The sequence below is a fragment of the Chrysoperla carnea genome, chromosome 3 (genome assembly GCF_905475395.1).
Source record: "Chrysoperla carnea chromosome 3, inChrCarn1.1, whole genome shotgun sequence".
Taxonomy (NCBI): domain Eukaryota; kingdom Metazoa; phylum Arthropoda; class Insecta; order Neuroptera; family Chrysopidae; genus Chrysoperla; species Chrysoperla carnea.
This window is the reverse complement of record NC_058339.1, coordinates 3,011,620-3,036,831: the sequence shown is the minus strand read 5'-3', so window position 1 is coordinate 3,036,831 and position 25,212 is coordinate 3,011,620. Positions and strand designations below refer to the sequence as shown.

Below are 25,212 nucleotides of genomic sequence, written 5' to 3'. Positions count from 1 at the left end.
TGTGGGTTAACTAAAAGGTCATTTTTATCATTTTTATCATTTTTCTTTTTTTTTTTTGTCCAGGTTGAAGTATCTGACGATGAAGACACAACTTTTTTTTATAATGCTCTTTTCTATCACTACTATCTTACGACTTTTCTATACAACTTTCAAATCCTCTCAGATTAGCTATTGGTGTTCATCATACTTTATTAGTGCCACTGAAGATATGGTAATCATAAAAATTTCATATAGAGAAAACCCTTACGCTATAAAGTGAAAATAATGTATGTGTTCGTATGTGGCGCACTAGAGACCAAATGCGTGGTTCGATTTTGACGACAATCGGTTTGTTTTAACTTTCGAGTGCTACTGAAGATATGACTACCGGTCACCATAGTGTGAAAAGAATGTATGTGTGTTCCTATATGGCGTGGTCCGATTTTCATGATTCTAACTTCAATCGATTTGGCTTAACCTTGCGAGTGCTACTGAAGATATTGCAATAATAAAAATTTCATATAACGACGAACAGAAGCCATATTGTGAAAATGTGTATACCTATGAGGCACACTAAGGAACAAACGTGCGGGCCGATTTTGATGATTCTGACGTCAATCGGTTTGCCTAAACCTTGCGAGTGTCATGAAAATTCCATATGGCGACGATCAGACGCCAATATTTATTTTATTATTTTTTTTTTATTCCGTTGCATGCCCCCGTGCAATAATATTATAGTTTAAAATTGAAAATACATAAGCATAATACAGTAGGTAGAAAATACAGTATCGAAGGCTCTTGGCAGGTCATATAAGATGGCAGCTGTGTATTTATTATCATCCAATGACCGGTATATAAAGTTCCACGGCAGCAGAACTGGTAGGTTTACCTTCTCTGAAACCATGCTGATTTGGAATCAAAATACTGTGCCTATTTATGTGATAAGTTAGTCTACTTAACATTGCATGTTCAAGTATTTAACAAAAAACAGACATCAATGATATAGCTCGATAATTTTGGAAATATTCCCTCTTCGAATGATAAATTTACTAAAAATTTCAGTGGATCAAGAATATAAGAATAACATTCTTTGATCAAGGTAGATTTTACGTTGTCTTCACCCGATGATTTCTATTTCCTCAATCTAACTCCTCAATACAAATAGGGGTTAAGAATAATGTTGGATAGGTTTGGAAACTCACAGTGTAAGGCATTTGATTTTTTTGTATCAGGTGGCGGCTATTCTACCTATGGTTTTCTATGGTTTTCCATTAGGTTTGCACGAGGTTAATACCGGGATAGTTCCTAAAAAAGCAGCCATAGCTGTACGCCGGCCCCTTTGTTTCTTTTTCTCTATCCCTTTTAATGACATGTTCTTTACAATTTTGTATTGTTTAAAAAAGAATAAATAAATTGAATTTCACGTTAAATACTCAAAGCCGTTTCAAAAAACACCATCATACGCAATAATATATGGGACTTATTATAAAATATTAGGTTTTACTTTTTCTATGATTTCGAATCAAAGTAGGCGATGTGAAAACGAGAGTAAAATGAAATACACGACTGGCTCAAATAATCAAATAAAATAATGTATGTAGCTTTATTTCAAAAATAAATTGTAATAATCATCTACACATCTTCTGATTATATAATTAAAATAATATTGATTTTAAATGTAGGTATATTAGCCCAAAGCACTTCTTGCTGCACTCAAAATTGGATATTTGGCTCCAGTACATAAACCTTTGAAGTCATCAAGTGTTAAGTCGCAAACAGCGACTCCACCAAGGCCATTATGTTTAACATAAGTAGATTTTTCCTTTGCTACATCAGGATCTTCGTACCCAGCCCACACGCCATGTTCATCATTATCATCGGGTAGTCGGAATGCATAAGCACCTATAAAAATTTTTTACTATTAATGAAAAACTATAAATATATATATATATATATATATATATATATATATATATATATATATATATATATATATATATATATATATATATATATATATATATATTTGTAAAAACTGTAAAAATTTACATGTTTGTCTACATGTTTGAAAAAAACTTGCTAGAATAATGATATATAAGAAAATGTAAATTTTCAAATATTTACCGTTATGTATTATTTCTATATTAACTTAAAACCGACCGTGAATGAAGCAACATGAGAAAAAAGATATTAGTAAATATATCGTAAGTAAGCGAGCAATTACCAATCAACTAGTTATACCGGAATTTATTCTCGAAATTGAAATATTTTTAGAAACGCGGTCGCTACAATATGCATTTTCTACTGCAGTTTATAATTTTTATTAAGAACCCACATCTTCGGTAAACAACCGATAGGTCCTACCGAACAAGGAGTGTATTTCGACCCGCTGAATTCGAATTTTCTACTTGCTCATCGATCAGAGCAGGGGGGAAATTGTTATAAACTATTAAAAATTTTACCAAACCAATTCGGGTTGGGTTGCAATAACTCAAGTTTTAATAGAGATATTTGAAAAAGTAAAAAAGATTCTTAAACTAGAACAAAATTGCAATTTTCTCATATAAAATTATGTGGAGTTTTTCTTTAGCTAAGGGCTCGCTTTCGACTTATAAACTAATAACGGGCCGGAAAAATGATAAACCTTAATACTTATTACATAAAACGTAACCTTAAAGTACAAAAATATTATTTATTGGTCAATCTACGGACGTTTCAAACCAAGCGCTGCGCGGCGACCTAATGCTTTATCATTTTTGTTTACAATTTTAACCATATCTCCGGTTCTATTGGTCGTATCAAGACGAATAAAAAAAGAAATATTTTTGTTTTCATGTAGAATAAAATGGTATAAATGGTACAAATTTTCAATAGTTTAGAAGCTATTGCCGTATAAACAATTAATTTGGTTATAACAATTCCGTCCCCACGCTCTGAACGATGATCTAGTTGGAAATTCAAATTCAGCAGGTCAAAATACGTCGAAATACACTCCTTGTTTGGTGACCAGTAAATTTACACGAAACCCACCCACCGCTGACACTCTTAGTAGTTTTTCGACACTTACCATATATATCAGACTCCATTATGATTCCATTAATAAAAAAATTCTTAGTTTGTTAGTTTTGTTTCCAAGGAATCATAATTATATTGTTTTTTTTTCCTTAAATTTCTAATTATTTGTAATAGAACAAGAGCCCGCTGCAAAATCTTGGGCCTATCGAGTTACCGGGTAAAACATTTTTTTTAGTGAAGTACTCACTATTATATTTTCAAATATTGAACGGCTGCCATCCTGAGTGGTGCACAAATTTTTTATGGTTTTTTAAATCATATAGCACAACAGCCACGCCCCGAAATTTTGTTACTAACTGACATAAATTCACAGCAAAACTGAGAAATGGTATAAAGATGCGGTTTTCATTTAAATAAATTAGAGAAAAATCATACCCCAGAAAAACTTCCAAATATCAAAATTTTTAACGGGAAATGGGAAATTTCGCTAATTAAAGGTGCATTTTTACCCCATTTAAAAATCAATGTTAAAATATGAACCAATCAGATGGCTAGTTTTTTTTCCTATACACTTTGAATGGGAAAACTAAAATACGCTTACAAATTTGTTATTTATATAATTTTTATTAAATTTTGATTAAATTTGAATAAATATTAAATAAATAATTAAAAATTAAATGTGTATTTCAATATTTCCAACTTATAATATATACTTATATTTCTTGTGTAAGTTTCTCCTTAGTACGTATTTATTTAATATTTTACTTCGCAAGTTTTCGGAATACAAAAAACGAATCTAAAAATAAAAAACTTGCGAAGTAAAATATTAAATAAATACGTACTAAGGAGAAACTTACACAAGAAATTTAAACCCATAATTTTCGTACTTTAGTAAAAAAAATTAGGCCTTTGTTAAGTAGGTGCTTGACTTTAATCTAAAGAATACTTTGATTGTTTAAATTTAAATTTTGATGTTTAATAAAAGTTGTGAAAAAATTATAACGTCATAACATTAGAGGAGAGGAGGGAGATAGTAGGGGGTTAACGATTATCTTTTGTTCTCCTATACAGGTGCGTGTAGGTATGAAGTCACCGAAAAGTTGCTAATGTAATACTTTAATGTTTCTTTACGGAAAAGTTACTCAATAAATTTATGCCATTTTTATAATTTTTTTTCGAAGAACTTTTTTTTCTACGGGATTTCACAACTTTTTTGGGCTGACGTAATTGATTTTATTGGAATTCTGTAACATCTACGCCTTTTTACACATTTATGTTTTTGGTGGGATAATTTATTCGTACCGAACGTGTTACCGGTTAAATTTATGCTTAAAATTTGCTACTTACCGTGGTAAACAATAGCATCATTTAGCGCCTTCATAAAAATGAATTCATCACCTTGGCAGGACATTTTTTAATTTTTTTTTATTGCTAGCAAATGTACCTATCGAGTTACCGCTTCAAACTTACCTCAAATTAAAGTTCAAACATTCCTCTGTTTAAAAGATATTTAGTGCCACGTTTACTTTACATCTAACACTGTGGCATCAAACGTTAAACATATGTACCTGACTAATCATTCGGGACTCAAAGGATTTAGGGATGGAGTAAAAGTAATACATAATAATAACATTTATAAATAAATTCAAATGAAAACAACATTTTTAACATTTCTTAGAAAATGTTCTGCAACAGAAGTCGATATGAATTGATTTTGGAAAATTAATAGCCTAGCATCGTCTACGCTATTACAATTAATACCATACAACTTCGAAGTATATTGTTGTAATATTTCCATATCTTTAAAATTATTAATTTCATCAATGTTGTCTAAGTTAGCAAATATCAACTGTACTTGCGAATTTTTCATAAATTCCTTGAAAGGTTTAACTTTACCTTTTTTATAAAAGCTCGCTGTGTAATCACAGCCTGTATTTGCATGAAAACCAGGCAGTGCACAACACATAAGATAGCCAAGTTTACTAGCTAATTCAGTACAATTGATGAAATTAATAATGTTAGGCTTCGCTCCTATTGTACTTAAATATATTTGTAATGTTTCTAATTTATGAATATTCCCTAGTATAACTACAAGAATATCCGTGTCAGACGCTTTGACCATTACTTTCTGATTACTCGCCAATTTGCTGCCAGTATACGATTCAGCGTATCAGCTTCTTCATGATGAGAAATTAAAAAATGTCCTGCCAAGGTGATGAATTCATTTTTATGAAGGCGCTAAATGATGCTATTGTTTACCACGGTAAGTAGCAAATTTTAAGCATAAATTTAACCGGTAACTCGTTCGGTACGATTACTGTACGTATAATGGATTATTTAAAAAACCATAACAAATTTGTGCACCACTCAGGATGGCAGCCGTTCAATATTTGAAAATATAATAGTGAGTACTTCACTAAAAAAATGTTTTATCCGGTAACTCGATAGGCCCAAGATTTTGCAGCGGGCTCTCGGACCATAAACAGGTTTAAAAAATCAAAAAACTTACGTTTTTAACTATCAAGAATTAGAACAAAAATAATCAAAAAAAATTTTCAATTTTTATAATTTTGTTTCTATATGGCGTAAAAATATATTTTGAAAAACGCTATTTCATCGTAAATGAAATAACTTCTATAAAAATGATTTACTTTAGAGCATTCGCTAGAGAGAGTTGAGAGTGCAAAAATCGAGGACCGCATTTTGTCACTTGATTCTTGTTCAGAAAAGCTTATAGATTAATATTCCGGATGTTGGCAGAAACCCTATTTGTCAAATTTTTGTATATCCCTCCAATTACACAGAAACAGTCAAAAGTCAAATAAAGCAATTCGAGGATTTTTGGGTAATTTTACGACATCTAAACAATTCTTAACAATAAAATGTTGAGGCTTTAGAATCAAACTAACTGTAATAATTACTGTTCAGAACTTTGTAAAAGATGTTCAAAGATGATTTTAAGATTTTTAAAACTGCAAAGATTTTGATTCTATTTTTAAGCCTTATACCTACATATATTATTTCCCCATTATGTTTTTTTCCGGAGAAATAATATGTAAGGATTAAAAATAGGTATTTCCCCATACAATATCTTCCACATTTCTTTATCAAATTCCCTCATTTACCCCTCATTTACAAGCTTATCATGATCATGCTGGCTTCTGACAAAAAATATACTCACGGTATCACTTCAGAAAAAAGAGCCTATACAAATAATTAATTTTAACGAAAAAAATATCATCACAGAGACTAGCTGAAGTCAAATCCGTTCGAAACTTTCCTAGACAACACAGTTTTATTGCGAAAATATCGCGTTTTTCGGTATTTATTTTCTGGGCTTGTATGACTCTGGAAATCTGGGGCGCCAATTGTAGTTTTTAATAGTCTCTCTTAATCTTTTTGTAAAAAAATGTTCGTCACAAAATAATATATTTGCGAAAATGAAAAAAATAGATGCTTCAGAAGATCCGTGAGCGATCTATAACGAGGAGTCCTGCGACAATTAAAAATATAGTATTTTCTTCGTTTTGAGTTGCTGTTAAACCTCTACATAATTATGAATCTCGTAGATACATGATGAAACCGTGAAAAGACAAAGAATAAGGGGAATTTCCAAATTATAACCGTTCATCGACACAACACTGGACAGTGTATGCTATGAACTCGGTAGGGCGACTCGATGCATAGTCATAGTAGGGAAAATCATATCGACGAGTCGCTATCACTTCATAATTTTGGCGTTAAAGGAGGTTGTTAATTCAAATTAAAATGGTGTCAAATTATTGTAAAATAACAATTAATTAAACTTGTTGAATTATAAATTGTGAAAAAAGAAAAGCAATTACATAAGTAATACGTTTATACCCTGTATATATGAAATATATATCAAGTTATACTAATTTTACTCACAAGTTCGGAACTAAAGCTTATAAATATTGATGATATGAACAAAATTTTGGTATAGGTGTTCATAAAATAACTTTATTAGTCCATTTCCGTTTGCCTATCATCTGTCCGTTACTGTTTACCCGTGAGCACGCAAATTAGGACAAAACTTTGTTGTGAAAAGACATGCAGTTGAAAATTTGAAGGAAGCTTCATCTAGCAGTCTTGTGGAAGATTCTCCCAAAGAAAAAAAACAATTGAGAATATACTTTCTCAAATTATAGAAATGGCGGTCAAAAGGCCGACATAATTATGTTGGTTTTTAAAACTTTTCTAATTTATTAAAAATAGAGCAAGCACTGACAGTCAACACTTTCTATGCAGACCCTGGTGGAAAAAATATTTTAGGAAAGAATATGTCTTAATAAGTCTTAGGAAACTCTGAAAAAGTCTTAGAAACTTTAAAAAAGTATTAAGAACTCTGAATTACACTAGTCCGAAAACGTTGAGAAATTCAAAGTTCCTAAGACTTTTTCAGAATTTCTTATTCTTTCTTCAAATATTTTTTCCACCAGGGGAATATTTCAACAATTGACAATTTTTATTTACAATTGATATTTAAATGTAAATTAACATAATTATAATTTTTTTAATTTGTTAGGAAATAGTGTTATATTTTCAATGTTCACCATTTATTCACACCATTGGCTTAAATGAATGCCTGAGATAAAACGTACGGTGCGAATACACTATAGTTTGTTAAATAACCCTTTCCCTTTGAGTTTTCACAGTTGCAGCATAACATCTATATGATATTAATAATTATGCCGAAGTTTCAGCTAGTCTGATTTTTTTCTGCTTTTATCGTTTTTTTTTTCCAGAAAATCGGTTTTTCGCACTTTTCCGATATTTTAAATAACTTCCTAAATTTCGATTTTTTACTACTTTCTTACCACATAATTTTCTCTTAATTATCGCGTTGAAAACCCGGATGAGTTAACTTTTTTTATTGTGAAAATTCTTAGCCTTACTATTCGCACCGTGCGCGAGTTTCGTTTCTATGACAACGATAGCCTACTTCAATTATAGAATTGTATCGATGCATATATAATTGTATGGATTGCATTTATCACTTACATTGAAAATTTAATATTATTGTCTCACAAATTTAAATAAATAATTATGATAATTTACATTTAAAAAATAATATTTGTGCAATTTGATTTCTTATTTTCACAATTTTTAATTCATTAAGTTTAATTAATTAGTGTTTTTCAATAATTTTAATTTGACAGTTTCTATAACATTAACATGTAAAGAATAGCAAATTAGTCATAACAGCCTCCTTTATCGCCAAAATTTTTCACTGGAAGCGCTGGCTTCGATTTTATTGTCCCTACCATGACTACGCACACAACGAGTTGGTTATGCATTAAAGAATTTTAGATAACTTTTTTTAGATAGAGTGGATGTAAAAAGGGCAACGGGAATCGATAGAGCGATGAAATTTAAGCAAAAATTGTCAAATAGTATATTTCGAAAAAACAATACTTTCCGAATTATTGCCAATTGAAATTTGATGTATTTAACGTTAAATAACTGAAGAATTGGACGTTTTTTGATAAAAGTACACTTTTTAAAATACTATAAAAAACTTTAGAAATAAAAAAAAGTTTTAAGTCCTTTGCACGAAAATTAATGGAGTTATAATGAAAAGAAAGTTTTTCGTACCTTTTTTTTTATGTTTTATTCAGTACAAAAACTGATAAATTTACCACGGGAACTAAAATTAATGCTTGCTGCCTTCCAGTTTACTTTATTTAGGTACTGGAAACATACTCAAAAGTTCAAGACGTTTCGAATATTTAGTTTTGGAGATAGTGGTATTTAAAAGCAAACAAAAAAAATGTTCAAAAAACGAAGAAATTTTCTTTATGGATTAATAACTCGAAAAATAATTACAAAAAAGGTTTAGAGGGTAAAAAGAAAGCTCTTTTCCCGTAAAACATTTTACCTTCCATAATATTTCTTTTGTACTTTTATTATTTTTCGAGTTTTTTAACGATTAAGACATTTTTTTGAATTTTTGAATTTTTTTTTTTTTTTTTTTTTTTTGCATATAAATTTCAATATTTCAAAAAATATATATACAAATCGGCTTGAAGTTTTTGAGCATGTTGTTAAAAAAAGTAAATGGGAAAGTGGCAACCATTAATTTTAGTTCCAGTGGTAACACAATAAAAAGCCCCGTTAATTTTCGCGAAAATGACTTGAAACTTTTTTCATTTCCAAAGTTTTGTATAGTACTTTAAAAAGTATACAATATACTTTTTTCAAAAAAGGCCAATTTTTCAGTTATTTAACGTTAAATACTCCGAATTTCAATTGCCAATAACTCGGAAAGTATTGACTTTTCGACATATACTTGAATGACATTTTTTGCTTAGATTGCATCCTTTATCGATTCCCGTTTCAATTTTCAACATTTCCACTCCCTAGAAGAGGTGATTACCACTCCCTGGACAAAAGCACCACACGGCACCGTATAACTATTGTTCTAGAGGGTGAACAAAGCTTAATTCTAATTGGAGTAAATTTAAAAAATATGTAATAATTTACCGTAACGTTTTGTAGGATCGCCAATTTTACGTAATTTTGCAGCAGGTCCTTTTGTACTAACTGGTGAATTAATTTTCGTGCAAACTTCAGCATAACTTAAAAGTCCTTCTTCTTTGGTATATGCACCAGCTTCGCCTGGCCCATCAATAGTAAGTGGTGGCACACCAGATACAACTGAATCGGATGTCATTTTGAATGTCCTAGCAAATGTTGGAATACCAACAATAATTTTTGTGGCAGGTGCACCATGATCCAACCAGTAGCGAACAGCAGCATTTACATTTGCATCTGGTTTACGATCGATTAATTCATAGATTGGTGCTGGATAATCAGCTTCTTTTGGATTACGTTCAGGTGTGTAATAATCGTAAGCCAAAAGATGCACTTGATCAACTTCTGGGATAATTTTACGAACATCGAAATAAACTAAAAAAAGTTAAAATATATCGAAAAATCATCAAAAATTGAATATATTCAATCATTTGGTTAAAAAAAAAGGGTTACCTGCAAAGTTTTCCGGGAGTTTTAGTGATTTCATATTTTTGCCGCTCGTGTCACCATATTGGAAAAATGGCATCGAAAACCAGTTTTTTGAGTAAATTTTCTTTCTTTACGGGGAAATATACAAAATTAATCTGCATGCAAAATTAAACTAGATAAAATTTCCTACAATTTATGTCTCCATTTTTTTCATAAATTTAATATTTTCGGCGTACGAGCGCCCCAAAGTATCATTTAACACGTGAGAGTATAGTGAGCATAATACACTATTATTCATCTACGTTAACACATATTTTTCTTATATTTACGAAACAGTATTAGTATGAGTTGTAGGTATCCAAGTTACTAGAATGGTAACCTTGATAGGTATAAGGGAATGGGTCGTGTTTGTGCCAGGCTCCCCACTCTTTCTTGTACGAAACATCTGCCGAAAGAATTCGATAAAATACCTATTTAGTCTAAGTCATCAGTATACGTATTACGTTTTACAGCGTTGTTTGCGTTAATAGTTCCATGGCTTCTAATAATACTTCAATAAACGAGGGGGAAAAAAGATGAAATCTATAAATTTGGACCTATAGCAAAAATTTCGATGAAAATTTGGGATTAAACTTTGTTCACTCTCTAGATAAAAAAACTTTGAAAATGAAACAAGTTTCAAATCATTTGCATGAAATTAATGGAGTTGTAATGAACAGTAAGTTTATACTACCATTTCTTTATGCTTTATTCAGCACAAAAACTGATAATTTACCATGGCAATTAAAATTAATGCTTGCCACTTTCCAATTTATTTACCTAATTTAGGTACTGGCAACATGCTCAAAGGTTATAGGAGTTTCAGATATATATTTTTTGAAATGTTTGAATTTTTCGAAAAAAAACAAACAAAATGTCTTAAATTGTTAAATATATCGAAACATAATAAAGTTACAAAAAAAAGTTTGGGAGGTATAATATTTTACGGAAAAAAAAACCTAAATTTTTCCTTCTAAACTTTTTTTTGTAACTTTATTCTATTTCGAGTAATTTAACGATTAAAATTAAATTAATTTAAATTTTTTCGTTTTTTCGAAATTTTTGTTTGTGTTTATATTGCAATATTTCGAAAACTCTGTAACCGAAATAGTTTAAACATTTTGAGTATGTTGACAGTACCTAATTAAAGTAAATTGGAAAGCAGCAAGCACTAATTTTAGTTCTCGTGGTAAATTCATCAGTTTTTGTGCTGAATGAAACATGAAAAAAAGGTACGATAAACTTTCATTATATAACTCCGTTAAATTTCGTGAAAATGGCTTGAAACTTCTATTTCCAACCTTAAATTCTCGAATTAAAATATGAATCCAAAGTCTCCACTTAATCTAATCACTTTGCGGCGACCGTACGCCGAAACTATTGATTTTACGAAAAAAATTATCAAGACATAAAATTGTAGGAAATTTTTTGAGGTTTAATTTTGTACATCGATATATGCCTCGTAAAATGACTTGAAAAGAAGATATTGTCAAAAATCCCAGAAAACTTTCCAGGAAAAACTACTAGATAACTATACTATAAAATTGCATTTTTGAAATTTACCTGAATTGTTTACATTTGGAATTACAGAAAGTGTTAACATAAGTTTATCCGGTTTGAAAGCTGCTTTAGTCAGACGTACTAAATCTGCAAATTGTTCACGATGGGCCTCTTCATTTTCGTCTATTTTAGTTGATCCAAATACTTTTTTAATTCCTTTCCAAACGGAACCTAAAGTACCATGGATTTTCTTCGGTTTTGTTTCAGGAAATTCCCAAGCTAAATCAAGGCCATCAAATCCATATACACGAAGAAAACTAAACGCAGAATTTACAAACGAAGTGCGTGCTTCGGCTGATTCAAGCTGAAATTATTTTAAAGTATATATATTAGTAAATACTCTTTAAATACGTGAAGGAATAATTAATACGAATTTAATTATAAATAGAAATGATATATTTTTTAAAAAGGAAATCGTTTGGGCAACTTAAATGTTCCTTCCTTCTCGGGGATGAGATCGAGGGCTTAGGGCTTTAGGCCACTAACCAAACAAATATGTTTAGTAAAGTTTGTCAAAATCATGCTTGTAAAACATAATTTCCTTTGTTGATATTCATCGAAATCTAGTTCTCATTTTTATCACGTCCACTATTTGTTATAACAGTGTTCAATCAAAAAATGATCTTGATGAAAGTTATTGGGTTCGATCTTGTACAGATCTTGAGCCTATCCATAAATTAAGTCACACCAAATTTACGATTTTTAACCCCCCCTCTCCCTTGTCTCTGATAGTCATATTTTTGATGCCCCCCTTCCTCGGTGTGACGTCACATATTTTATTAATAGAAATAATTTAAAAAAAAAGTTTTTTAAATTTCTTAAATTCTTAATAAAAATCATTATAGACAGAACAAAATATTAATTAACGATTGATTACTAAAAGATTCTCGGAACGGTAGGACAGCAGCCGTGCACGTAAAGACTTAAACCAACTTAAACCTATAAACCAAACAACTGTAAATAGACTTAGTTATATATTTACTCCCTTTTCTCATGTTTCGTTTTTGTGTACAGGGTGTGTTTTAAAAAGTGTGTCAGGTAATAATATTAATAAATACAGGTAATGAAATGGTATGAAACATTATTATTGATCTAGACCTTCGAGTCATTGAAAATCCAACTGAACTTCAAAACTAACACATTAAATTCGTTGTTTCTTGTAAAATAAAAAACAATAATTTTTTTTGAAATATTTTTTTGAAAACGTAAATTTAGCAGAATGTATTAATTCTTAAAAATAAACAACTTACATGAAACTTGTTCTTTGAGCTAGCGGTGGGTAGTTTCGAACCTGTATAGTTCCATGAACCATATCTTTTGTATATACGCAATTAATCGTTTTTCAAAATCAAATCAGAAACTCTTTTTTTGTGCTATAAATTTTTTTACTATACATGAACTGTGTCAATTTTTCACACATAAATTATTTCCGGTAAAATTGAATAAAGGCAATCATAAGAGCCCGTGTATTTTTGCAGAATTTTAATTAATTATATCTCTTAAACGGTACGGTAAAAAAAAATCTATTTATTTTCTAGTAACTAAGGGAAAGCTATGATCATTTGAATAAATTTTTAATAAAAAACTTTTAACAAAAAAAAAATCTGTTCCAAAACAAATTAATTATGCCCTAAAAAGTAAAAAAAAAAATGTAGTTACACTTATTGTTATTTTTGGAGTCGGTGTCAGCCAAGTCAAGAACTGTGATATAACAGTTTGCGCTACATTAAACTTGGCTGACACCGACTCCAAAAAGAACAATAATTGTAACTACAATATTTTTTTACTGTTTAGTGCCAAACTAATATTGGTTTGGGATATTTTTTTTAAGTCGGTTTTTTTTGTTAAAAGTTTTTTATTTTGAGATTTTTAGTGAATCTGAAGTACACTAACTAATTTGTCACTAAAAAAAGGATAATCGAAATCGGTTGGCGTGATACTGAGTTATTTGTCGCGCATATACTTAATGCAAATTTAAGCTTTATATGGTTTTCTCATGGATGACATTGTCAAAACTGAACTAAATTGAAATGTTACCACACGGGAAGCTCCAGCTTTCAAATAAAAAAATCGTTCACACAGTCGAAATTTCTGAGATAAATATCGTAGATAAATACATCTGACCACCTGACATTTTAGCAAACAATTGCGCCTAGTTCTCCGAATTGCTTTAATAGTCAATTTAGATGCTAAGAATAAAGAGATAGAATAAAATTTTAAATTAGAAAGTTGATCCTCATAAAAAACTAAAAATTTTTCGCAAAACTTAAGCTTTCAGATAATTGTAGGTCAAAGTCATGGGCACAGAGGAAATGTCTTCTATTTCCCTTGACAACTTATTGCTAAAGCATTTTTCCGTAGTTAGCGTATTCTGTCGATTAAATGCATTAATGACATATTTTTAAGTCGAATTTCCTCAGAAACCTAACGTATTTCGAAATAATGTTTTAAACAAAAATTGTTAATTTTTTTATTATGTGGATCAACTTTCTAATTTAAAGTTTTATTCTATCTCTTTATTTTTAGAATTATTATTATTATTATTATTATTGTTTTTAAAATCTAAATTGGCTCTTAAAGTAACCCAAAGAACTAGTTCCAATCTGATGTCAAAACATGATGGGCCCCCATCAAGCTCTACAATTTTTCTTATAGTTATTTTTTTATTAGTTACCTAACTGCAAAACGAGCTATTAGCCATTACAGATTAAAATAGTCCACCTTTTATATAAAGCCTATATATAAGGTAAATGTACATTATTACGGGTTAGTACGTTATTCCGGGAGTTTTTTCTTTTAATCAAAAAATAAGAAACACTAAATAAATTTTTGATTTTAAAAAATAACAGAGCCTGTAGCACTAAAATATGAACAAAAAAAATCGACTTTTGAACAAATCAAATCACTCTTAAATACTCATATCAATCGAAAAAGTGATCAATCGGTTAACATCTGGTTTTATAAGCAATATGTTGTCTTTGAACGTAAGATGACAGTGTCAGATTGTTAAGCTTTTTTTTGTTTACTGGTAAGTTTATCATTTTTGAATATGTAAAAATATTTATTAGAATGAATAAATAAATCGTTTTAAAGCTTTTTCAAATTATTTTAATTAATTATTTTCTTTAAATTATGAATCCCGGAATTATGATCTTAAATCAGTGATTGTGAACCATATTACGGGAGTCTACCGTAATTAGGGAAAATAAGAAGTAATTATTTTTAACTCTCATTTAAAATTGGTGTTATAATTATTAAAATATTTTTTACTGATTGAAGCAGTAGATACCGTAGATTTTTGTGAGGTAATTACGGGATATGTTTTTTTTTTTTAATTTGGCATAATTTATGCTTAAATACTTGCTTTTTATGATAAGTATATAATGTGTTTTCAACTCCCGGAATAATGAGCAGAGTTTTTACTTATGTATACAATTCCGGGAGTATCACATTATAAAGGAGAAAATTGAAACTTGATTTTATTTTGTTATTTAAATTAATTATTGATGATTATTAATGCTAAAATAACTTTTACTATTATTAAAAGAATTTAAGAAAATAACAATTCTATTAACTTCATTAATTTAATAACGATAATATTTATAATACCAGTGATTTATTGTCATTACTATTTCGCAATATCTTATGATTTTTTTAAAAATTAATTAAAAATTAAAAATTTTTATTTTTCAATCAAATTTTATATGATAATACTCAATAATATTATTTACATTAAACAAAACAATTTTTTAATTTACCTATGTTAAGTGTGTATCCCGGAATTATGTACTTTCATTCCCGGAATCAGGTTCAAAGCCAAATTTTATCACGGAATTAGAGACAAACTCGAAGTCCAGAAAATTAACGTTTAATACTATAAATTAAAGACTTTGGGATGAAAAAATGATCAAAACTAATTCTCAATAAATCATTTTATACAACAAATCAATTTTTATAGTGGAAATATTTATATTTATTTCAATAATCAGCTTCAAAGTGGTAATCCCGTAATATGGTACACTTACCTTAAAGCCTATATCTTGTTTATAATAATACAACCTATAAGTATTTTGAGGGAAACAATTATACTGTTAACATACCTCTTCCTATTTTGCATTTACGCAGCGTTGACAGATATAAATATTAGGGGTGTGAAATGAATCAGAGCACTTATGACACTTGTGGTATTGACAGTTCTACCCTAATTAATGCTTCCTAAAAAATAACTCACCAAAGTTAAATATTTGCTTCTATCTGAATCAGCACCACCGCCAACTGAGAGTAATATTTTCAGAGCAGGGAATCGACTCTTTAATTTAGTAATTGTTCTGTAATTGTCGTTGCCAGCAGGAAGATCCAGATTTGAATCTAATGATGTGATTTTAAATGTATCAGCTTCAATACCAGCATAACCATAAATTAAATGAGTGCAAGATGGAAGAGCAGCATCAAAATCATTAATTTGAAATTTCGCTTGACCTAAAACAAGTAAAAATAGACTTTATCAACTTTTCATGATAAATTATATGTAAATATAAATGGCATATTGACCTGTATGGTAGGAAGAAATTTTAAAAGATACTATTTTCCAATATTTTAATCAAAATGGCTTCTTTTTTTTTAAATACAGATTATGTTCTTTTTTTTTAAATATAGATTATGTACATGTCAATAAGTCTACTTTATACAGGGAGGATACATTTTAATATATAATGGCTAATAGCTCGTTTTGTAGTAAACCAATCAAAAAATAATAAAATTTAAACAGTTTGATGGGGGACATCATGTTCTGACATTAGATTGGACCTAGTTCTTCAGGTTTCTTTAATAGCCAACAGAGACTATAACCGATATGTTCTCTGAAAGCCCATTTAGATCCTAAACGGTAAGCGATATAATAACACTTTTCTTTTTTTTATGCTGATCCTCATAAAAAAAATAACATTTTTCATCTAAACAATTTTTTTCGAAAAACGTCAGCTTTCGTAACAATGCGACTTAAAAATATGTCATTATTGCATTTAATCGAAAGCAAATACGCTTAAATTTTATTGTAGGTCAAAGTCATGGACACAGACGATTGCCCTCTATTGTCCTTGAAAACTTTTGGCTAAAGAATTTTTCCGTAGTTTGCGTTTTTTCTTTCGATTAAATGCAATAATTACATATTTTTGAGTCGAATTTCCTTCGAAAGCTAACGTATTTCGAAATAATGTTTTAAAAAAAAATTATTAGTTTTTTTATGAGGATCAGCTTTCTAATGTGTTATTCTATCTCTTACGGTTTAAGCAACCCGAAGAGCTGGGTCCAATCTGATGTCAGAACATTATGCCCCCCATTAAACTCTACAATTTTTACGAGCTATTCGCCATTATAGATTAAAACCTATAAATTTTCTATTGACTTTCTAAATTACTTTTTAATTTACCGCAATGTTAATTTTTTAATAGATCAATTAGCTTTTATCAATATTGGTTTTTATCGATAAATACAATGGATTATTTAAAAAAAAACAAAACAAGGAAATAGACTAAGTAGGTGATTTTATGAACACCTATACCAAAATTATAAAAAGAATGATGAATTGAAAAATTCTGAGATCGCATTTATGTTCCTCAATGTCTTTTAATTTTTGTATTATCAGTGAAAATCTCATTATACAATGTGCAGCACCCTGAAACAATTTTTATTTGGTATAGATAGTCATAAATTTACCTCATTAGTCCACTTCCGGTTGTCTGTCTGTCTGTCAACACGATAACTCAAACACAAAAAGAGATATCAAGCTGAAATTTTTATAGCGGGCGTAAACGAGAAAAGATGAGATAACGATAAAAAAGATCCAGAGCGCATCTGAAGGTCGGTACGCCCTGATATCAATGTCACCTATAGGAATTACTACCCAATCTTTGGCAGGTGTAAAATTTAGGCTCCTTCATCTAGTTGTCTACATCATCGAATGTCGTAAAGCAATAGTACTCTCATATGTTCTGTATAATCAAGTTTATTGGTGTGCCAAAATTTCTCTTTGTTCTCAGTTTTAAATATTTAATTAATAACTCGGGAAAGGAAAGTTATGGAATAAATTTAATTAAACACCTTTTTTTTCATTTATAATTTAAAATTAAAACATTTTTCTACAATTTAACACAAATTATCTTCTTATTATTATACTTGACCGTTTTTTTCGATTTTCGGAAAAAATGGCTGAAGATATCAAAATTTTTGATTCTACATTTTTTTTAGGGAAACAAATTTCCGATAATTTTTTTATAAAGTTGATGGTTTCCGAAATATTCGCCAAAAATCCTTTTTTTATGTAAACATAGCGTTAATTAACGCAACCATAACACTTATGAAACTGCTCGTTAGTAGGGTCTTATACTAGATGCCGAATCCTTCCTTTTTTTAAGTAAGTTTTTATACCATGCATATATGTAATATGCAAGGTATACTAAGTTTAGTCCCAAGTTTGTAACGCTTAAAAATATTGATGCTACGCACAAAATTTTGCTAGAGGTGTTCATTAGAATCACCTAATTAGTCCATTTCCGGTTGTCCGCCCGTCTGTGGACATACTGTGGATAATGTGGATAATGTGGATAACTCAAAAACGAAAAAAGCGTACGTTTTTACAGCGTACTTAGGACGTAAAAAGTGAGGTCGAGTTCGTAAATAAGCATCATAGGTCAATTGTGTCTTGGGTCCGTAGGATCCATATTGTAAACCGTTAGAGATAGAACAAAAGTTTAAATGTAAAAAATGTTCCTTATCAAAAAATAAACAACTTTTGCTTGAAACATTTTTTCGTAATCATCACTGTTTACCCGTGAGGGCGCCAATTAGGCGGAAATTTTATAGTATGTACCATACTTGAATATCAGTTATGTATGTGTCACATGCATGTAGATATGTGTTATGTGATAAAGAAATCAACAATGACTATGCATGGTATTTCAACAATTAATTCAGTCAACTGTTGATTTCACTTGTTTTTTTTTTTTTTTTTTGCTTTTGAATAAGTTTACGCATAAACATTATTTTGAGCGGACCATAAATATCAAAATTAAAATAAGTTTACACACAGAACACACAATCAATTCAAGGTTAACATATTAAGGATCGGTGTTAATTTTTTATATGATTATACTCAATGAGATCCACTTACATACTCATATTATTAGTAATTTCTCTTAAATGAATATGCTTATTTGTATGATCACGTTGTTTGTCCGATGTGCGATATCCTAGAATAATACCAAGATAAAAAGAGTTTGAAAGTTAAAATTTTACACACTCATAAATTTCATATCAAATAAATGCATAAGATATTCCCTTTAAGAATACAGCTATTCTACGTTTTATTTTGTCAAGCAAGATATTTAAGAATTAATTAGCCAAAAAATTTATTAGTTTATACTTAAGTTATTACGTTTTTATATTATAACCAATTTGCAACTAAAAGGAAAATTCTGGAAAACATCTATGCAACCTTAATCTTAACTGTAAAAAAACGCCTAAAAGAATTTTTATTTAATAAAAAAAATAAATTAATAAATAAATAAAAAAATACTACTACGTTAATTAAATAAAAGCAAACTTAATGAAAAGAAAAAAAACAAGCCCAGAAGGTTTTCATAGCGACACGTGACAGTCGGGCCCATTATTAGGAATATTTGAGCCAGGCTATATTTTAATGTATTTTAACTGTGTAAACTACTGGGCGTGTTCATTTCTTTTAAGTTTTTAAATTTATTTTTTACTTTTATATATTTTAGTTAGGATTTTCAAATATATCTATTCAATCATATCCCATTTACGTTCGTTTTCACAATATAGCGTCTGGTTGTCGCCATATTAAGTTTTCGATACTGCCAAAATTGAGACAAATCAATTGACGTGAGAATAATTAAAATCGGTCCACGGGTTATGCCTCTAGGGTGCTGCAAAGGAACAAACATACTTCATACATACATTTAAAGACTAATAAACACATTACCATTTCTTTGCGTCGCACAGTTGGGTAAAAATATATATTTCTATCGAAGCATTAACAAAAATGTTTACATTTCCACAACGAAAAAATTAAAAAAAAAAAAACAATGTGAAAATAAAAACTGAGTACATTTTTTTAACAGGCTACCTCGCTCGTAATGATGTAATTTGTTTATACAGGATGGGGCAGAGAAGTGTGTGATTTGGAAATTGCATCAATTTATTGTTTTACGACCATAAAAAAGTGCTTAAGGTGCTTGTAAACTAAAAGATGGTCTCAATATTTTATATAGTTTTCTATTACATTCTGTAAATTTTTTGATATAGAAATATCCAATTGAAAAAGATATCCTATGTTATATGATTCTTCATTTTTCAGCAACCTTTGAACGATAAATTTATTCAAAAAAATTATTTATAAAGTTTTATTGAAATCTCTAATATTATTAAATCCTTGCATATCTCCTTAAGACAATTATGAAAGTATTTATGAAAACTAATAGTGTTTTTAAGTAATTTGTATTGTGGTTTTAAGTCAACATTGTTAATTAAGTAAATTGTATTGGATGTCAGTCATTCAGTTACAATGGAGCGGCAGATACCCTGGCACTGCACATACGCTGTAGAAGCGTTTTATCAAATTAATATTGAAGCATTGAAAAGATGCATCGGATAAGAAAGGATTAAAATCTCCCTGACAATGCTTCTATGGTAAATTTAATGCTCACCTGAAGAAAAAAGTCTCTGCCTAGACTGACGTCACCTTACTGGAGCGTAAACTTATAATGAATTAGACTGAATTTACTAAATTAACAAATTTTATTTATAAACACGATAAGTACAATATGTTTAATATTAAGAACACAATTAATTTTCTTTATAACATAATTTTCTTAAATGATTTTCTATGTACTTTAAGGGGATTAAAATATTATTAGGAAAATTAATGGAGTTTCTTTTGATAGCGTTTTCAAAATCACACACTTCTCCACCCCACCCTATATTAAATATGATACTATTAATAAAAACATGTTTTTTAAAAATGATTTTGTGATTATGTCATTAAAGTAAACACAAAATATTTATAAGGTATTGCCACTTTTTATACCATGTACCTATGTATAAAATATTTCAAGGTATACTAAATTTAGTTTGAAGGTATACTAAACCAAGTTTGAAACGCTTAAAATTATTGATGCTACCAACAAAATTTTAGTATAAATGTTTATAAAACCACCTAATTAATCCATTTCCGGCGTCTGTCTGTCTGTCCGTCTGTCACCCCAATAACTCAAAAACGAAAAGAGATATCAAGAGATATCAATCTGGAATTTTTATGGCGTGCTTATATTCCAATAAACGAGGAGAAAAAAGACGATATCTTTAAATTCTGACCTACAGCATCGATTTTTATGAAAATTTGGAATTAAGCTTTGTTCACCCTCTAGATCAAAAATTATATGATGCCTAGTGGTGCTCTTGCTCGGGGGGCGGGGGTAACCAACCCTTCTAAAGGATGGAAAAATATATGTTAAAAATGGCAACGGGAATCGATAGAGCGATGGAAGCTAAGCAAAAAATGTCATTGAAGTATATTTCGAAAAGGGAATACTTTCCGAGTTCTTGGAGATTGAAATTCGGGGCTACAGGAAATTTGGTTCAATCGGAGCTACAGGAAATAATTTAGAGGTTTAAGTCTCGTTTACTGGAGTATTAGGACGTAAAAAGTGAGGTCGAGTTCGTAAATAAGCAACATAGGTCAATTGGGTATTGCGTAGGACCCATCTTGTAAACCGTTAGAGATAGAATAAAAGTTTAAGCGTAAAAAATGTTCCTTATAAAAAACACGAAGAGTTGCAATCCGGGAGTGCCGGCAGAAGTGAAAACTTGAATATTAACGTTGTGCATTTTTGATATTTTGGTATGGTTAGGGAATAATTTTGCATGAATTGCTTTAATTATCAGTATAAAAGTACTATCATTATGTGGTAGAATACAATATTTATTTATTGCGCTATCGTACACAAACATGACAATTTCATGAACGAACATTTTTTACCCATTACAAAAAAAGTGTACAACGCTTTCAAAGAAGTTTTCACATAAGAAAAAGGCCACCCATCCAAGTACTGACTGTACCCAATGTTACTTAACTTGGGTGATCGGACGAGAACCGGTGTACTGACTGTGACATGGTATTGCGAATTTTCGATCAGGTCACGTGTCCTGACGCGAGTTTATCATTTTTTACCCATTACAAAAAAAGTGTACAACGCCGCTAAAGAAGTTTTCACTTCAAAAATAAACAACTTTTGTTTGCAACTTTTTTTCGTAAACATCATTATTTACTCGTAAGGGCGCAAATTACATAGTACGTGTTATATGGGAATATCAGGTACATGTGTGTGAAATGTATGTATGTGTGGTATCAAAGAGAAACTATTTTTTTTTACTTACATGACGTAAAAAAAACGATTGCGTAATCAGCACTGTTTATATATGGTATATTATTGGTAAAAATTTTTAACCAATAATAAAATATTACATAATTATATATGATGCCCTAAAAGTCATTGATATTAGAAAAAGATAGATAAATTGAAATTCTAAGCTGAAAATACTTCGACGCTTTTCTATCTAGACGAATCATTTTAGACGAAAAAAGTTTAAAATGAAGAATTTTTTTGAACAATGACCTATGGCTCCAATTTCTTTTTTTTTTAATGTTCAGGAAAGTCCATATATTAAAATCTACATCTAACATGTTCTTGCTAGAAAGTTTGGCCATTGCTAACGGCCAAATGGGCCAATTATTAGAATCCATTTTTGAGGTGATTTTTGAAAATTTTTATCAAGGTTGTCCATAAACGTATGCACGGGGATTTTTGTCCAAAATAGCAATTTTCTGTAAATATTCAACAAAATGGACCAAAAAAGGATATTTGTTTTGGGGTCATTAATCACGATTCTGAAGTTAGATTGTGGATATAATCCCCTCCTCCTATGGAAATTTACACCCTGTTGGCCCAACACAGCAATATTCTGTAAATATTCAACAAAATGGACCAAAAAAGTATAGGTACTCGTGGGTATATCGAAATTCGAAATTCGAAATCGTGATCAGCAACCCCAAAAATTCCTGAGCATACTTTTTTGGTTCATTTTGTTTGTTGAATATTTACAGAATATTGCTGTGGTGGGCCAGCGTGGGGTGAATTATCATAGGAGGAGGGGATTATATCCACATTTTAAATTCAGGATCGTGATCAAAAACCCTCATGTATTTTTTTTCTTGGTCCATTTTGTTGAATATTATTTACAGAATATTGCTATTTTGGACCAGCGGTACAAATTACCACAGGTGAGGGAGAGGCGTATATCGAAATTCTGACTTCGGAATAGTGATCAAAAATCCCCGTGTATACGTTTCTGGCCCATTTTGTTGAAAATATTTTTAATGTTTTAAAATTTTCAAAAATCACCCCAGAAATGGATTTTAATAATTGGCCTATTTGACCCATGATAATAGCCAAACTTTCTAGCTAATGCTAGAAACCTAGCTTTTGCTAATGGCACCAAGTTTTTATAGTTGTAGATTTTGATAATTGACCTTCCTGAACATTTAAAAAAATAATTGGCCCGATAGGTCGAGGTACAAAAAAATTCTCGTTGAAATGCTAAAATGATTATTCCTCTAATATGGTGGTCCCTTAACAACACTTTTCTTTTCTTTAATTATTATGTTTTTTTTTTTTTTTTTTTTGAGAACATTTTCGTTAAATTTGTTAAATACATATGAAGTCATCTTTTAGTATAGAGAACATTTATATTTTTAAATAGCAAAGTTGTAGAAAGTAAAATTTGGAATTAAAAATATTCAAATTTTATATTTATCATTGAACCTAACTATCTGTAAATATTATTAAAATTAGAGAAAAAAATTTATATAAACTTTACTTTCTACAACTTTGTGTAGAAAAAAATTTTTTTTTGTAACTTTATTATCTATCGAGCTATTTAACAACATAGACAATTTTTTTTTTCGAAAAATTTTATCGATTTTAAATTGTAATATTTCGAAAACTATATATCCGAAACGGCTTGAACTTTTTGGGCATGTTGTCAGTACCTTAATAAAGTAAACTGGAAAGCGGCAAGAATTAATTTTAGTTTCCGTGGTAAATTGATTAGTTTTTGTTCTGAATAAAACATAATGAAAAGATACGAGAAACTTGCTTTTCATTAATTTTCCGTTAATTTTTGTGCAAATGACTTGAAATATTTTTCATTTTCAAGGTTTTTTATAGAACTTTAAAAAGTGTGTGATAAACTCTTTTCATAAAACGTCCAATTTTTCAGTTATTTAACGTTAAATACTCCAAATTTCAATCGCCAATAAGTCGGGAAGTATTGGCTTTTCGAAATGTACTTAAATGACATTTTTTGTTAAGGTTTTATCGCTTTATCGATTCGCGTTGCCATTTTCAACACATACTTGTCCACTCTTAAGAAGGGGTGATTACCACTCCCTGGGCAAAAGCACCTCTAGGCACCATACAACTTTTGACCTAGAAGGTGAATAAAGTTTAATCCCAAATTTTCAGGTCAATCGTAGCTATAGGAAAGAGTTTAGAATTTTTTGCCTCGTTTACTGAAGCAATTATTGAAAAATGTTTGATAGTTAAAATAGCAGTAGTAGAGCAGAGAAATAATTTAAATAATTAAATTTGTATTAAACAAACGAAAGTACACGAACAAGCCTGAAAATTTCCCAAGTTAATTCTCTTTAACTTGACACTTTAATTCTCGTGATACGAGAAATTCTCACAATTCTCACAATAGGCTGAAAAAATCTGAAAAATTTATAATTCGGAAAAAGATATATGACGATAGAAAAATTTTCAACCACATATACCATTCGAAAAATAAAAGTTATTTATGTTTTAAATCGAGCGTGAGCAAAATGTTCATAACGCGAGTGCTGACGAATTAATACTTGCTATATATGTATTCAATTAATTAGCTCTATGTAACAAATTTGATTTTCTTCTTACCTTCACGGTGAAAACCTTTGCTATTATAGAAGCAAACAACACTTTTCGCAGTTGAAGCCCATGCGACCGATAAAAGTAATAAGGCCCCCAGGGCCAAATTATATGCTCCCATTTTGATTGTAGGAACTGTTTATTTATTTGAAATTACAACACTAGTGTAGATGTTGTTAAATGATCAGTTGGTTAACTTGTTACTAAGCCAATTGTCTGTTTGATGTTAATGTTATGTATAAACAACAAATTTTATGATGTCATTCATTTGTTAATAATTGAACTCTGTGATAAATTTTATGTTCTGAAAGAAATCAAAGAAAAAAAAAAGTAGTTTCGTCATTTTTAAGATAAAGTGATTGTGATTTTTGTTACCTCTATATATACTTTAGACTGCAGATAATTTTTTCTGAATTAAATTACAGGAGTTATTTTTTTATTTAAAGTAGGTTCAGTAGTACGTATGACGTACTGAATTTAAATGCATAAAATCCTTACAAAAATATGCGGTTAGGGGCCTCTATTTTAACGAAAACTGTTTTGGGTTATCTCTAGAACCGTGCACTTTTTTTTGTATCACTTACCGTTTATTACT

The 25,212-nt window shown here is 29.8% G+C and overlaps 1 protein-coding gene across 1 annotated transcript; it reads right to left on the bottom strand.

Moving 5' to 3' along the window:
- Window positions 1-1,596: 1,596 nt before the first annotated feature.
- LOC123294926 (chitinase-like protein EN03) lies at window positions 1,597-24,841 on the bottom strand. The gene is made up of 5 exons (XM_044876123.1): window positions 24,627-24,841; window positions 15,809-16,056; window positions 11,581-11,881; window positions 9,499-9,924; window positions 1,597-1,881 (listed from the first exon to the last, which is right to left on the bottom strand). The coding sequence occupies exons 1-5, from the start codon at window positions 24,736-24,738 to the stop codon at window positions 1,667-1,669; spliced, it is 1,302 nt and encodes a 433-aa protein (XP_044732058.1). The 5' UTR covers window positions 24,739-24,841; the 3' UTR covers window positions 1,597-1,666.
- Window positions 24,842-25,212: the final 371 nt, after the last annotated feature.

Excerpts from the sequence above, each read along its gene's own strand:
- LOC123294926 (XM_044876123.1), bottom strand. The coding sequence starts at position 24,738 with ATGGGAGCATATAATTTGGCCCTGGGGGCCTTATTACTTTTATCGGTC. Across the intron at positions 11,882-15,808 it reads GAAGCAAATATTTAACTTTG|CTTGAATCAGCCGAAGCACG; the intron begins GTGAGTTATTTT and ends AAATAATTTCAG. Across the intron at positions 1,882-9,498 it reads CGATCCTACAAAACGTTACG|GTGCTTATGCATTCCGACTA; the intron begins GTAAATTATTAC and ends AAATTTTTATAG.